The following is a 15206-nucleotide window of genomic DNA, read 5'->3' as shown; positions in this document are numbered from 1 at the left end:
AGGGGATTGCATCAATCAAACAGTGAAACTTTATTGTATTGCTCGTGAAGTGGCGTGTGATAGTTAGAGATGGGTGAAAGAAAGGGGAAAAGTAAAGTTAGGTTTACAAAGAAGAGAAGGGGAGGTTATAGCTACCAATGCTGATCTCAAGACGTCCTAACAGTCCAGTGTCCAGCCAGTGCTCTGTCGTCAGTCGTTGTGATTCTTGGTGTGGAAGCTTCAAATTTTCATTACCAAGAAGTCATCTTTTATGCTTAGTAACACACCTTGCTCCTCCTCTGACTCAGGGATCTCCGCCCTTCTCAGAATTCAGTTATTGTATCTCTGCCTTTCTCGAGCGAGGCTCCCACGCATGCACGGGGACAGTGTCCGAGGCGTGGTCAGTGTTAGAGGCAGGTAGCCTTCAACCAGGAGGTGTGTTTTGGGATTATAATGAAGCAACGTTTGTCTAAATTACATGGTACATGGCCAGTAGTTGGATATTGTCCGTGGTGCGACTAAAGGCCACAAACGCAGAGCAAGGAGGGGTAGAGTCTGGCGTCACACCAGGAACAAGGTAGGTCTGTGTGTTTTTGGTTGAGCAAAAGTTTGATTTCATGATGCCTGGGGCCAAGGCCAAGGCCTGAGCCATGTGTGCTGTGATCCCGGTTCCCTATCCTGAAAGGTGATGGTCATCCTCTGATAATAAAGCATTTGTACAATAACTCTGCAGTTAGAAGGATGATGCATGGGGAGAATGGCTGATAATTCCTGTGGGAAACCGCTTTTATCCGAATTATATCTCCCTGTTATGTTGCGACATAGTGCTTCTTCATAGTTGCAATTAGACTTTCTTTCAGGCTGGAAGGTCGTGGTTTTGTTTCCCCATTTCTGGATAGTTAATTTTTTGAAAATCTGAGTGACATTTTCCAGAAAAACAAAAGAGGGGAGGAGACTCCTCCTAAGGAGGTAGTTCAATGACTCAGTCTGTGTTGGATTACTGGTGGTCTTTTAATTTGGCCATTTGTAATTTACCTGTTCTTGAATACTTAGGATTCTCCTGAGTATGGTGGTGGGCTGAGAGAAATGTATCTCCTTTCCTGGTATGATCATGACGCATTACCCTCTCGTGATGGTTTTGCTAATTAGGATGTTCAGAAGCAAACCTGCAAGTTGTGTAGGGTTGGAGAGAAATGAGAACGATGATGTATGTGTAGAATGGCTTCTCTTTCCGTTGTGAAACCTTTATCCATCCATATCTCCCTGTAACACTTTGGTGGAGAGTTTCACCAATGCAGTAATTACATTTTCCCATCCTTTGACCTTCCTTCAGGCTTCTTGGAGGTCGTGGTTCATGTTTTCCTCTTGAGGGTTGTTCTTTTGCATTTGAAACTGTGAGTGTAGTTTTGCAGCCAAGACTGACTTCCCTGGAGAACCACATGAAGACAGAATGTTATGTGTGAGGAAAATGAAAGAGAAGATAAAAGGGAGTCTCTCCTAAGTCCTTCTAGTCAGATACAGGTCTTTGATCAGTCATTTCCACTTACGGCTTCACATTCATAGGAGACGAACAGGACACAGAGTAGAAAAATTCATGAGAACTGTCAAATGTCCTGAAGTGCAGCCCCGCTACTACATAGTCCAAAGGAAGACTTTAGGGGCTCACTTGCAGTTTCAGGCCTCGGTGACTTCCAGGTGCTCTGGGAGATGAATTTTCAAGGCAGAGATGTCACCTGTACATTTACCAATATTTACCTCAGTGAGGCAACCAGAGCTTTAGGTTTTGTTTATTAATGTCGTGGTTTGAACCCAGAGGGCAACTGAGCCACATGCAGCCAATGGTTCACTCCTCTCCCCTCAGGAATGATAAGGAGAAATAAAGACTAAAATCTCTGGAATGGAGATAAGGGCAGGGAAGGATGAGTCACCCATTATCGTCACAGGCAAAAGAGAGACTCATTAAGGGAAGAAAAAGAACATCAATTTAATTCAAACACCACCACCACTTAACAGTCAACCACATCTTACAATTAACCACAATTAACCACATCTTAAAAACACCTTCCCCAACCCTTCTCTCTTCCTGGGCTCATGTTCGCTCTCGATTTCTCCACCTCCTCCACCCCAGCAGCACAGGGGAGCAGGGGATGGGGGTTGTGGTCAGTTTGTCACCTGTTGTTTCTGATGCTCCTTCCTCTTCAAGGGGCAGGACTCCTCACACACTTCCCCTGCTCCAGCGTGGGGTCCCTCTTATGGGAGACAGTCATCCATGAACTTCCTCTTACCTGAGTCCTTCCCATGTGCTGCAGCTGTTCACAATCTGCTCCAGTGTGGGTCCCTCCCACATGTGACAATCCTCCCAGAGATGAACTGCACCAGCGTGGGCTTTCCTCAGGGTCCCGGCCTTCCTCGGGTGCAGCCACCTGCTGCGGCATGGGGTCCTCCACAGGCTGCAGGTGGTACCTGCTCCACGGGTGACCTCCATGTGTGCAGGGGACAGCCTGCCCTCTCCCCACGGGCTGCAGGGGAGTCTCTGCTCTGGCGCACCTCCCCCTCGCTCTCCTCCTCCTCCCTTCTTCCACTGACCTTGGTGTTTGCATGGGTTTCTCCCTCACAGCTGCTACTCCCAGCTCCAACTCCTCCCGGTTTCCCCTTCTTAAATATGTTATCACAGAGGTGCAACCACTGTTGCTAATTGGCTCGGCCTTGGCCAGAGGTGGGTCAGCTTGGAGCCAGGGGAGCTTTGAGAATCTTCTCACAGACACCACTGATGTAGCTCCTTCCCCAGCTACCAAAACCCCCCTCCCACGCACACAAACCCAAGACAATTAATCCTCAGAAATGACTGAGAGATTTGAGCTTCTGCTTTACAGAACAAACTTGTGGAGAACACTTGCACACCTCCCTACCCATTGCTTACTCCAAGTGGGTAACAAGCATTAATTGAGATTAAGGAGCATTATTGCCATTATGTGCCGAGGTATGTGTTTTGGCTTCTTTGGTTTAAATAGGGAGTTTTGTTGTTCTCATAAAGGGAGGTCTGAAGCTTAGTAAAGTCATTCAGTACAGGCAGAAGAGGCCCAATAGCCCTTCTGAATCACTGCAGCTCGTCCAGCTTACATCTGGATGTCTCAGTGACTTTACTGGTGCTCTGGGGATGAATTCCATGGCATATGTGCATGATATCTATGGGCAGAACGATGAGACATCAGCAAAAGCTGAAACCATTTGTTGGTTTGGCATGACAGGAGAGAGTGGCTTTGGAAAAGGAGAAAGAGCAGCACTTGGATCTTCCAGTATTTCCTTCTGCCTCTCTCTTGTCCTTGCGACTGGGCACAGGCCTTACCAAAACTGGAGTGCCTTAACCTCACTCGAAGTGAAACCCTTCTGCATTCTGCTATGACTCTACTCAGTGTTTAGTGTGTGAATTGCCTTTTTCTCCTGGGTGCTGGAGAAACAATATCCTAGCTATGGGGCATACGCACACTCTGTTCAGTCTCTGAGCAGTCGTCCTTTCAGTTTGTGCCTTCATTTCTCTGACTGTGCATGAGGAAACCTCGTTATTGCCTCTGGCACACATATTTCCTTCTTAGCTTCCATGCCAGCTCAGGCCACAAGCTGTAAAATCCCTGATGGAGTGCACTGCTGCTTTAACAACCCACGGCAGGTACAAGCCCCTTTTCAGTACAACACAGGAATCAAGAAGGGGGGGGGCTCTGCGCTTCCTGCTTGTAACAGGAGAGAGGTGCCGAGACCGGGAGATTTTTGTAGGCCCAGGGTGACAGGACTGCACTGACGTTTGCTTCATCCTGTTTCTGATTATTTATTGGTTATCAATAACTGACCTCAGAGCTGTTGCCAGGGCCTGTGCCGTTTCTGTTACGATCCGAGCTTTGCTGTCCATAACGCAATGGTAACGCTCTGGTAATCAAATATGTGACCATCAGCGCGTACGTGGAGCAAGGCTGCGTGGGAACGAGCCGTCACAAGTGGCGGGTGCCCCCTCCTTTCCCCTGTGTCCCAGAGCCCCCGGGAGCGCGGGCATCAGCCGGCTGCGGTGGCGTCGCGGCGCCTCCGGGTGCCGCTGTTGGCCGCCGCGGAGCGGCGCTGGAGCCGGAGCCGCCGCCGCCGCCGCCGGAGCCGCCGCCGCGTCCTGCCCCCGCCGGCTGCTCGCTCGCCCGGCGCCGGCCAGAGCGGCAGCGGCGCGGGCAGCAGAGGCGAGAGGCGGCGCGGCGCGGGTAGCAGCGGCGTCCGAGCCGGCGCCGAGCTCGCTGCCCTCCGGCGGCCCCTGCGCTCGGTGCGGAGAGCGGCTGGAAGGGCGGCAGGGCAGCGGCAGGAGGGAGGAGCGCGGCGAGCGCTGCCGACGATGGCGGGCAGGCAGCGGCAGAGCCGGCGGCGAGCAGCCGGGCGAGTGCTGCTGCCCGCTCTGCTGCTGGGCTTGTGCTGCCGGGCGGCGGCGGAGCGGATCCGCTACGCCATCCCCGAGGAGCTGGGCAGAGGCTCGCTGGTGGGGCCGCTGGCGCGGGACCTGGGGCTGAGCCCGGCGGAGCTGCCGGCACGCAAGCTGCGGGTGGCGACTGCCGCTGAAAGGCAGCTGAAATACTTCTCGGTGAGCGCGGGGAGCGGGGAGCTGTACGTGAGCGAGAGGCTGGACCGGGAGGAGATGTGCGGCGAGGCGGCGTCCTGCTCCGTCAGCTTCGAGGCGCTCGTGCAGAACCCGCTCAACGTTTTCCACGTCGAGGTGGCCATCCAGGACGTCAACGACAACTCCCCGGTCTTCAGCAAGGCTGCTCTGGACCTCGAGATCGGTGAATGGATCCCTCCCGGGGCGCGTTTCCCGCTCGAGATGGCCGAGGACGCGGACGTGGGCAGCAACTCGCTGCTGACTTACCAGCTCACCAGCCACCCGTCCTTCACCCTGGCCATGATAGAGGGCCCAGATGGAAGCAAGCAGCCGGAATTGGTGCTGGAGAGCGCGCTGGACCGGGAGAAGCAGAGCTCCTTCCAGCTGGTGCTGACGGCGGTGGACGGCGGCGACCCGCCGCGGAGCGGCACCGCCCAGCTCTGCATCAACGTCACCGACGCCAACGACAACGCGCCCGTGTTCGCGCAGGACCGGTACCGCGCCAGCCTGCGCGAGGACGCGCCGCCGGGCTCGACGGTGCTGCACGTGTCCGCCTCCGACGCCGACGCCGGCACCAACGCCCGCATCACCTACGGCTTCGGGAAAACGCCGGCCAAGGTGCTTCAGAAGTTCGTGGTGGACGCGGAGAGCGGGACGGTCACGCTGCAGGAGGCGCTGGACTTCGAGGAGACGCGAGGCTACACGCTGCTGGTGGAGGCGAAGGACGGGGGCGGCCTGGTGGCCCACTGCAAGGTGGAGGTGGAGGTGCTGGACGTGAACGACAACGCGCCCGAGATCACGGTGTTGTCGGTGTCGAGCCCGGTGGCTGAGGACGCGCCGGTGGGCACGGTGGTGGCCCTCCTGAACGTGATCGACCGGGACGCCGGGGAGAACGGTCAGGTGTCGTGCGAGCTGTCGGGCGAGGCGCCGCTGTCGCTGGTGGCGTCGTCGTCGGGCGGCTCGTACAAGGTGGTGACGGCGAGCGCGCTGGACCGGGAGCAGGCGGCCGAGCACCGGGTGACGGTGGTGGCCCGCGACCGGGGCATCCCGGCGCTGTCCGGGCGCGCGGCGCTGGTGCTGGAGGTGTCGGACGTGAACGACAACGCGCCGGTGTTCGAGGAGGCCGCCTACAGCGCCTACGTGGCGGAGAACAACGCGGCGGGCGCGCCAGTGCTGCGCGTGCGCGCGCGGGACGCGGACGCGGGCGCCAACGGGCGCGTGAGCTACTGGCTGGCGGGCGGCAGCGCGGGCGCGGCGCCGTACGTGTCGGTGGAGGCGCGGAGCGGCGCGGTGTACGCGCAGCGCTCCTTCGACTACGAGCAGTGCCGCGAGTTCGCGGTGGCGGTGCGGGCGCAGGACGGCGGGGCGCCGGCGCGGAGCTCGACGGCGACGGTGCGCGTCTTCGTGCTGGACCGCAACGACAACGCGCCGCGGGTGCTGTGGCCGGCGGCGGGCGCGGGCGCGGCGGGGCCGGCGCCGTTCGAGGTGGTGCCGCGGTCGGCCGAGGCCGGGTACCTGGTGGCCAAGGTGGTGGCGGTGGACGCGGACGCGGGGCGCAACGCGTGGCTGTCGTACGAGCTGGTGCAGGCGCCGGAGCCGGCGCTGTTCCGCGTGGGGCTGCACAGCGGCGAGGTGCGGACGGCGCGGGCCGTGTCGGAGCGGGACGCGGCCAAGCAGCGGCTGGTGGCCGTGGTGAAGGACCACGGGCAGCCGGCGCTGTCGGCCACGGCCACGCTGCACGTGGTGCTGGCCGAGAGCTTGCAGGAGGCGCTGCCGGAGCTGAGCGAGCGGGCGGCGGGCGCCGACTCGCCGGCGGAGCTGCAGTTCTACCTGGTGCTGGCGCTGGCGCTCCTCTCCGCCCTGTTCCTGCTGAGCGTGGCGCTGGCCGTGCTGGCGCGGCTGCGCCGGGCCGGGCCGCCCGCCGTCCTGCGCTGCCTGGGCGCGCAGCGCTTCTCCGTGGCCGGCGCCGCCTTCCCGGCCGACTTCTGCGAGGGCACCTTGCCCTACTCCTACAACCTGTGCGTGGCGCCGGGCCGCGCCGTGGCCGAGGCCGCTTGGCTGCCGCCGCCGCCGCCGCTGCCCAGCCTGGCCGCGGAGGAGCTTCTCGGCGGGGAGCCCTGCGGGAAGCGGAGCCCGAGCAGCAGCGCCGGCGCGGGAGAGCCGCCCGCGGAGCCCGACGCACCGCAGGTCTGTGAGCCCGCGCGCTCTCGCTCTTCTCCTTCAGCCGGGCGGAGCCGTCGTGCCTCTCGCCCGGGCTTTTCCGCGGCTGCTGGGCACGGGGAGCGCTCCTCCGGCTGCCCGGGAGGGAAGGAACGAGCGGGGGATCCCCCTTGCTCTGCGAGCAGCCAGGCAGCCGCGGCACTCCCTGCTCTGCCGAAGGCCGCACGCTCAGCTTCACCCCAGGGATTTTCTCGCCGACCCTCCTTCGAGTAAACTGACGATCGTGCGTGACGAAAGATGTGGTGGGCGCTTCTTGGTGGGGAATTTTCCTTCCTTGGCGTTCTTTTCCCCAAACCGGTTTATAGCTGCAGGCAAACCCGTGGGTTAATCCATTTCCCCAAGAAAACGGGCGTATTTTCTCCATTAATGCAGATGTTACAGATTGTTCCTCCGCAGTGAATGTTGCCCTCATATGCCGTGTGTTCTCCCGTCTTCTGGAGGAAGGTTGCAGCAGAAGTGTCAGCATTAAGTGGAGAAATAAATTTTATCCAGGCATGAGTTTTCGCAATTGTTTATACAGTTCTTTCCCATGCTAACTGTGAATGCGGGTCCTTACCGTGTAGAAGGAGATCCACTGATTCTACGTGGCGCAGTCGGGATGATGGGATTGACTCTTGGTGTTGGCGGTTTTTTCTTCCTGAAACATGCGTGTTTTCTCCATGGAAGAAGTTATGGTTTGTTTCTCCGTGATGAAGGAGGAGAGTGTCCCTCGTCTTTTGGGGGAATTCTTTTGCAGTAATAGTAGCCCAGGTGGGATGGCTTAATTATTCCAGGCATTGTTTCTCTGTGCAGTTATTTCACTTTATTTTTTTGCTTCCTGGGTCATAATTTCCCCCTTTTCACCATTCCTGATCTGTCTTTCATACAGTGAAGGTGTAGAATGGGATCTCAACAGAAAAAAGAAATCGCTTTTTGTATTTCAGAGCCTGTTCTCTTTTCCTCTCCCCTTCTCCCAAGGGAAAAGTCCGAATATGTGTGTCCGACTTTCGCGTTTTGTATTTCAGAGCCTGTCTTCTTTTGCTGTCCTTGTACCTGTCATTCCAGTTTGACGGCTACAAAACCCGTGGTGGCGATTGTGCTTTTGGATCAGTGGTCGAAGACTCCTAATATTCTACACGTAGAATTAAAAAAAAAAAAAAAAAAAAAAAAAAAAGGTATTTTACTTGCCAAAAATGTAAAAAAATATAGTTGTAAAAAAAGTATTTGTCCTTGTTTTCCCCCTCCCCTTTTCCCAAAGAGAGGTGCTTGGACCTGGTTGATCGCGTTGACAGGGAAAGACTAAACCGAGGAACTCGGTCTCTCAGCACTTTATCAGTCGTTGTATTTGACCAGGAGGGGCAGTGGTCTGTTGGTCTTCCTTTGTCTGCTTTGGGCGTTAGTGCCGATCTCGGTTTCCGTGAAGGAACGAAAGAACCTGTAGCGCTGCTTTTCTGGCAAGTGCGAACCGGCACTTAGTGCCTCATCAGCTGTCACTCGTGTAGGCTCAGTGGAGAGGTTCTTGCCATTCAGCTTGTGCCGCCTAAAATGGTGGTACTGGTGTCGTGAACCGCTGAGATGTCGTGGGCTCTGCCACTCGAATCTAATCCATTTACACTTTTAGAAATGGTTCGCATAGTTTAAGGTGTGCAACTCTACTTGTCTTCGCCTGCTGTCCTACAGTATTTTGCTGAAGAGGTGTCCTACCAACATGAACATTCGGGGAGTAGATTAATAATTTATTAAGAAGTTGCCATCTTTTACACCACGATTTATGAGAAAATGAATGTTTCTTCTGGTCGTTCAAAGACTCTTATTACTTGGATAAATGCAAATGTGTTTCAACTACGCCGCCAAGGCAATACAATTGTCTACAGAACCTGCGCTGTCTCCGAGGGTGTGTTAGTGCCGGTGAACGCGTATCCTGCCTGTGCAGAATGAAATCCTTCACGGTTCTGAACCTCCGTCCTCTTTCTCCTGGGTGTCGCGGTGGTGGGGATGGGAAGTGTTGAGCCATGTGTCCAGGGAGGGAGGAAGGAAGGAACGGGGCGACCCCCTTCCACTCCAGCAGGCAGTAGGCGCTTCGTGGTTCCTCGGCGGTCACAGGTTGAGGTTCAGCTGAGAAGTTCTGACTAGGAAACGTGTGTTGGCTGAACTGCCAGTAACGGTGAGGGCGGATCCTTTCTGTGTACGATGAGACCCGCTAATTCTACACGACGCCGCCGGCAAAACAAGGTTGACGCTCGGTGTCGATGTTTCCTTCCGATGGCTTTTTCCCAAAGCCATGGACTTTGTTTGACAGCTGAAGAGAGCCCCGTTGCTTAATGCTGTTTAGTGCTGGACTCCCAAAGGAAACGCGCATGAGGCTCCATGACTGGAGAAGTTACAGCTTGTTCCCCCGACGTGTGCCGTCCCGTCTTTTGGGGACAGGCTGCTGCCAAACGGCAGCACTAGTGGGACGGATTAATTTAGTCCAGACACTATATCTCCGAGTTTTTTGTAAATTTACTTCCCATGTTTTCTTCCATCCCAGGTGATGTTTTTAAAGTTCCAGATCTGTCTTTTCAACAGAGGATAAGGTGTAGAATGGGATATCAAAAAAACCAACAAACCGACAAAAAACCCCATACATGTTTTGTATTTCACAGCCTATTTCCCTTTTTCCAGAGAGCTGTACTCAGTCCCGGTTGCTAGCATTTAGCTCTAAAGGTTTGTTTTTTGCCTGAATTTCCTGTTTGTAATGGAGCCCCGAACAGCGAGTGCATGTGCAGCGCTGCCGGCTGCTGAGTTACTCTAGAACGGAGCGTTAAGTCCTACGTGTAAGCCCAGCCTAGAGTGTAAGGGTAGAGGCAAACATCGGGAAGTGCTGTTGGGAGAAGGGGGAGGAGTGGCGGCGGATTCAGAGCAGCCCCCGATGTGCAGGTGAGAAGTACCAAAGAGAAGAGCGAACAGTGAAGTGTCCCCGCACTGCGGGAGAGCGGGACGGACCATTGCGACTGGTGGTGAGATGCGGCGCAGGTCCCCTCCTCCATGACACTGCTTTCCTCAGCAGAAGGGGCGAGGACAAAGTCCTTGGAGGTCGACCGCTGCACAAAGCTGTGCAATTCGCGGTGGAGACTGTGCTTTCGGACCGAGGGGAACAGGGTCGTCGCTGTCCCCACGTCATATTTGACTTGGCATAATATCGCCAGATACATTTTTCTCCCGTGCGGTAGAAGGAACACAGTGGCGGGCCGCGTGTTCTTGCTTTGTGGTCGGGATGTGGGCGAGGATCACGGAGGAGGTGTCGGGGAGAGCCGGCAGCGCAGGAGCTCCCCGCCGGGCGGGCAGCGATGTCTCGGCAGCGCTCGGTGCCTGCAGTGCCGGGAGGAGGCTGCGGGCGCCGCTGTTGACCGAGGAGGAGCGAGAGGAAGGCCGGAGCGCTGCAGGCAGCCCCGCCCGCTGCGGCCCGGCTCGCTCGCTCGCTCGCTGGCTGGCTCGGCGGCCGGGCGGTCTGCGAGCGTCCCCGCGGTGCGGAGCCGTGCTGCAGCGAGGCGGAGGGGCTGGCGGCAGCGGCCGGGGCCGGCGACAGCGAGCGAGAGCGACAGCGGCAGCTGGAGCCGAAGCCAGAGTGGGAAGAAGGAGCCGAAAGCCAGAGCCGTGAACGGGAGCCGGAGCCGGAGCCAGAGCCAGAAGCGCATCGGCGGGCGGCGGCGGGTCGGTGGCGGCGGTGGTGCGGGGCCGGCGGGGCCGCGGCGGAGATGTGCGCGGCGGGGAGGCGCCGGGGCCGGCGGGAGCGAGCCCTGCTGTGGTGCGTGCTGGTGGCGGCGTGGGAGGCGGCGTGGGGGCAGCTGAGCTACTCGGTTCCCGAGGAGATGCCCAAGGGCTCGTTCGTGGGCGACGTGGCCAAGGACCTGGGGCTGGAGCTACCGGCGCTCCGCGACCGCGGCCTCCGCGTTGTCTCCGCAGCGAGGACGCAGTATTTCTCCCTGCACGGGAAGACGGGACATTTGGTGACGGCGGAGAGGATCGACAGAGAGCAGCTGTGCGAGAGTGTGCAGCGATGTGTGCTGCGGTGTGAGGTGATAGTGGAGGGGCAAATGCAGGTTTACGGCATCGAAGTGGAGATCACGGACATTAACGACAACGCGCCCAGCTTCCAAGAGGCAGAAACGGAACTGAGAATGAGTGAAACGACATCGCCGGGGTCGCGGTTTCCCCTGGCCGAGGCTCACGACCCGGACTCGGGAGCGAATTCCCTGCAGCGCTACGAGCTGAGCGGCGACGAGCACTTCTCGCTGGCCGTGCAGGCGGGCCCCGGCGGGGACCAGCGTCCCGAGCTGGTGCTGGCGAAGGCGCTGGACCGCGAGGAGGCGGCGTTTCACGAGCTGGTGCTGAGGGCGAGCGACGGCGGCGACCCGGCGCGGACGGGCACGGCGCGCATCCGCGTGGCGGTGCTGGACGCCAACGACAACGCGCCCGTGTTCGGCCAGGCGGAGTACACGGTGCGTGTGCCGGAGGACGTGCCCGTGGGCTCCACCCTCCTCACCGTCACGGCCACCGACGCCGACGAGGGGATGAACGGGCACGTGAAATATTCGATGAAGAAAACGAAGGGCCTGGCATCGAAGCCATTCCATCTGGACGCCGAGACGGGAGTGATCACGCTGGTGCGGAGCCTGGACTTCGAGGAAGGCGGCTCCTACGAACTGGAGGTGCAGGCACATGATGGTGGAGGCCTTTTCGACACTGCGAAAGTGGCGATGACGGTGACAGACGTGAACGACAACGTGCCCGAGATTTCGGTGCGGTCGGCGCTGACCGAGATCTCCGAGGACGCCCCGTCGGGGACGGTGGTGGCCCTGCTGCACGTGCAGGACCGCGACTCGGGGGCGAACGGCGAGGTGCGGTGCAGCATCGCGGAGCGGCTGCCGTTCCGTCTGGAGAGGTCGTTCGAGGACTACTACCGCGTGGTGACGTCGAGGGAGCTGGACCGGGAGGAGGTGGCGGAGTACAACGTGACGGTGCGGGCGGCCGACGGCGGGTCGCCGGCGCTGCGGAGCAGCGCGGTGCTGGCGCTGCGGGTGCTGGACGTGAACGACAACGCGCCGGTGTTCGCGGAGGCGCGCTACAGCGCCCGGCTGCCCGAGAACAACGCGGCGGGCGCGCTGGTGCTGACGGTGCGGGCGGCGGACGCGGACTGGGGGCAGAACGCGCGCGTGCGGTACCGGCTGTCGGAGGGGCGGGTGCGGGGCGCGCCGCTGTCGTCCTACGTGTCGGTGCAGGCGGAGACGGGCGCGCTGTACGCGCTGCGCTCCTTCGACTACGAGGAGGTGCGCGAGGTGGGGCTGTGGGTGCGGGCGGAGGACGGCGGCGCGCCGGCGCTGAGCAGCAACGTGTCGGTGCGGCTCGTGATCGTGGACGAGAACGACAACGCGCCGCAGGTGCTGTACCCGCCGCCGGCGCCGGGACCGGGCGCGGGGGCGGGCGCGGGTGCGGGCGCGGGCTGGGCGGGCGTGGAGCTGGCGCCGCGCTCGGCGGAGCCCGGGGCGCTGGTGGCCAAGGTGGTGGCGGTGGACGCGGACGCGGGGCAGAACGCGTGGCTGTCGTACGAGCTGGCCAAGGCGACGGAGCCGGGGCTGTTCCGCGTGGGGCTGCACAGCGGCGAGGTGCGCACGGCGCGCTTCCCGCTGGCCCGCGACGCGGCGCGGCAGAGCCTGGTGGTGGTGGTGAAGGACCACGGGCGGCCGGCGCTGTCGGCCACGGCCACGCTGACGGTGGTGCTGGCCGAGAGCGTGGCCGAGCTGCTGTCGGAGCTGGGCAGCGCGGCGGCGGCGCCGGGCGAGCCGGCCGGCAGCCTGACGCGGTGGCTGGTGGTGGCCGTGGCGGCCGTGTCCTGCCTCTTCCTCGCCTTCCTGCTGCTGCTGCTGGCGCTGCGCCTGCGGCGCTGGCGCCGCTCGCAGCTGCTGGCGGCGGGCAGCGGCGCCTTGCGCGGCGTGCCGGCCTCGCACTTCGTGGGCATCGACGGCGTCCGCGCCTTCCTGCGCTCCTACTCGCACGAGGTGTCGCTCACCGCCGACTCGCGCAAGAGCCAGCTCCGCTTGTCGGGCGGCAGCTGCTGCGACACCCTCCCGGCCCGGCCGCCGCCCGACGAGCCCGCGCCGCTGCTCGGCGAGGACCCCGCCGCTGCCCCGGTGAGTTCCTGTGCCCGCACTTCGCGGCTCCGCGACGCTTCGCTCTGCTGCTGCTGCTCGGGCCTGGCCGCGCCGCGTCCCGGCCGCTGCCGAGGGGGGTTTCGCTCCCAGGCAGGCAGCGCTTCCCGCGGCAACGCGCCGGCTGCTGCTGCCTCTGGCTGGCGGGAGGGGAGCGTGGGACCGGGGCTCAGCGCTACAGCTGCTGCCGGCGGCGGCACAAGGGCGTCGCTCTCGGCTGGAGTTTCGTCTCAACGGGGCTTTGTGCTCTTATCGCTCGCCAGGTCCTTTCTCGTTTTGTGCCCTGACACGTGTAATACCCGTTTTCCTGTCGCTATTGGTAGGTGTTGCGGTAATAGCAAATGGAAGTTTGCGTTATTACCAGGGCAGATGTCTTCCCGACAGCACATACTCTTGACTAGGCTGAGATTGTTTCCAAACGGATCGTTAATGGTCCCGTGTATACGTGTTGGGGTCGGTTAATACTTTTCACGCGGGCTTATCCGTTGTTTGGTACCATCACATGCTCGTGTGTAGTGGCACTTCATCTTACATTGTTTATTAGTTACTGTCGTTGAAATCGGGGTGAGGAACAGAGTACTATGTATTCTTTTATTCCTATAGAGAGTTTATTCCTCTTTTTCTGTGCTCCTTACCAGCCCCTGATCAGTTTTACTTGTAGGATTTGAGTGTTACAAATCCTCAGTTATTTTATCGTGAACGGTGTGTTAACTGAGGTGTTGTTCTCAAGTGCATCTTTGGTTCACTTAATTATCGCTCTTCTCTTGCTGCACATCGTTTTCATTTAACATGGTTTGGAATGACTGGAAGCCATTGTTTGAAGTTAAGAGCCGCCTGTGCCTGCTTTGGGACTGGTCTTGTGCTTGTCTCGTACGTGAAAGCTTCTCACACAGTGTGTTCCTCAGCCAGTGGTGAGAGCAGTGTCCATTTTGTGCACCAGAATACAGTGTGTGTTTTCCACATTGGAGGTACCCCTTCCTCAACGGGAAGACCATTCCCAGGCATTCCTGTGAATTCCTTGTTGCTTGCGGGAATTTCCTTGGTTGGGTCAGTAGTGAGCTCCATGCTCCGGATGGAGGACGAGGGTGAAAGAGGAGTGAAATTACTTGTTGGTAAGTATTAAATTCTAAAATACATGTGTGTACCTGAGCACTAGTTGGTCACCTTGGTGGTGAGCCACCGCTGTGCTCTTCAAAGATGTAGCAGAGTTAAGGAACTGGGTGTTCCCAGACTGAATACTGTGCTTATAGACTCTTCTTAGGCCTTCAAACTGTAGGTGAAGTGTTAGAAAGTATTGCTGCGGTTTCTGCTGGGGTGTGTTACGGACGGCATGGCACCTCAAGAAATGTCAAGATACTCTTGCTGTGAAGCATGACTCACTTGTGCTTTTTATGTCACCTTGCAGCTTGTTTCATATTGTTAGCCTTCATGTAGCAGCGCTTGATCTTTCGATGCTAGGTGTTTAAAATTGATGCAAACGGGGTGTGTGTGGAGCCGAGTAGCACACATTTTTAATAGTGCTACTGGTTGGAAAGGTTGTTTCCTCCTTCTGTGCTCCTTACCAGCCGGGGAGCACAGCTGGAATCTTTCTACAGCTGGAATGATTTTGTGAGAATGACCTCGTTGTCCACGAGAAGCTTGTTCATGCAGCAACCTTGTGGCCTTTCTGCCAAATGAGGGTTAATCTCCGAGGGATCGTTACTGTCCCCTCGGCACTTGTAATCTGCTTTGCTGGTTGTCATCGTGTCTTTTACAGAGAGGTGTAGTTAGAGGTAGCGGTGTAGTCGAGGGTGTAGCAACAGTTTGTCCTCTTGTGCCTAATGCCGATATAACGTTCATCTCTTGCTCGGCAGCATTACTCATAGGATTGGGCTATTAGACATACACAGGTATTTTCATCGTGAATGTCTTCTTAGTTGAAGGTTTTTCTAAAACTCTATTGTTCATTGCTTTATTTATCACTATTGTCTTCCAACACAGAGTTTTCACTTAACGTTGATTATTTGACATGCATGTGAGCAGTACCTTAGTAATGCAATGCAACAAGGTCGAGGAAGGGCGAGATTCTGTGTAAATAGCTGCTCAGTATGGGTAGGTGACCCTCTTGTACGTGTCTCTCTACCTGAAGCAGTGTGGCTACTCCTTTGTGAGAATGGTCTTGTTGGCGAGGAAGAGCCTGTTCTCACAGCAATGTTGTGGCCGAGCGATCGTTTGCT

General features: G+C 58.2%; 2 protein-coding genes across 2 annotated transcripts; both read left to right on the top strand.

The window, feature by feature from the left end:
- Positions 1 to 4228: 4228 nt before the first annotated feature.
- Positions 4229 to 7300, top strand: LOC141929470 (protocadherin gamma-B5-like). The gene has a single exon (XM_074838959.1). The coding sequence runs from the start codon at positions 4346 to 4348 to the stop codon at positions 7034 to 7036; it is 2691 nt and encodes an 896-aa protein (XP_074695060.1). The 5' UTR covers positions 4229 to 4345; the 3' UTR covers positions 7037 to 7300.
- Positions 7301 to 10539: 3239 nt separating this feature from the next.
- Positions 10540 to 13814, top strand: LOC141929468 (protocadherin gamma-A10-like). The gene has a single exon (XM_074838945.1). The coding sequence runs from the start codon at positions 10540 to 10542 to the stop codon at positions 13450 to 13452; it is 2913 nt and encodes a 970-aa protein (XP_074695046.1). The 3' UTR covers positions 13453 to 13814.
- The last annotated feature ends 1392 nt before the right edge of the window (positions 13815 to 15206 follow it).

The sequence above is a fragment of the Strix aluco genome, chromosome 13 (assembly GCF_031877795.1).
Source record: "Strix aluco isolate bStrAlu1 chromosome 13, bStrAlu1.hap1, whole genome shotgun sequence".
NCBI lineage: Eukaryota > Metazoa > Chordata > Aves > Strigiformes > Strigidae > Strix > Strix aluco.
This window is presented reverse-complemented; position numbering and strand designations above follow the sequence as displayed.

Bases quoted from the DNA above. Each gene is read 5' to 3' on its own strand.
- LOC141929470 (XM_074838959.1), top strand. From the start codon at position 4,346: ATGGCGGGCAGGCAGCGGCAGAGCCGGCGGCGAGCAGCCGGGCGAGTG.
- LOC141929468 (XM_074838945.1), top strand. From the start codon at position 10,540: ATGTGCGCGGCGGGGAGGCGCCGGGGCCGGCGGGAGCGAGCCCTGCTG.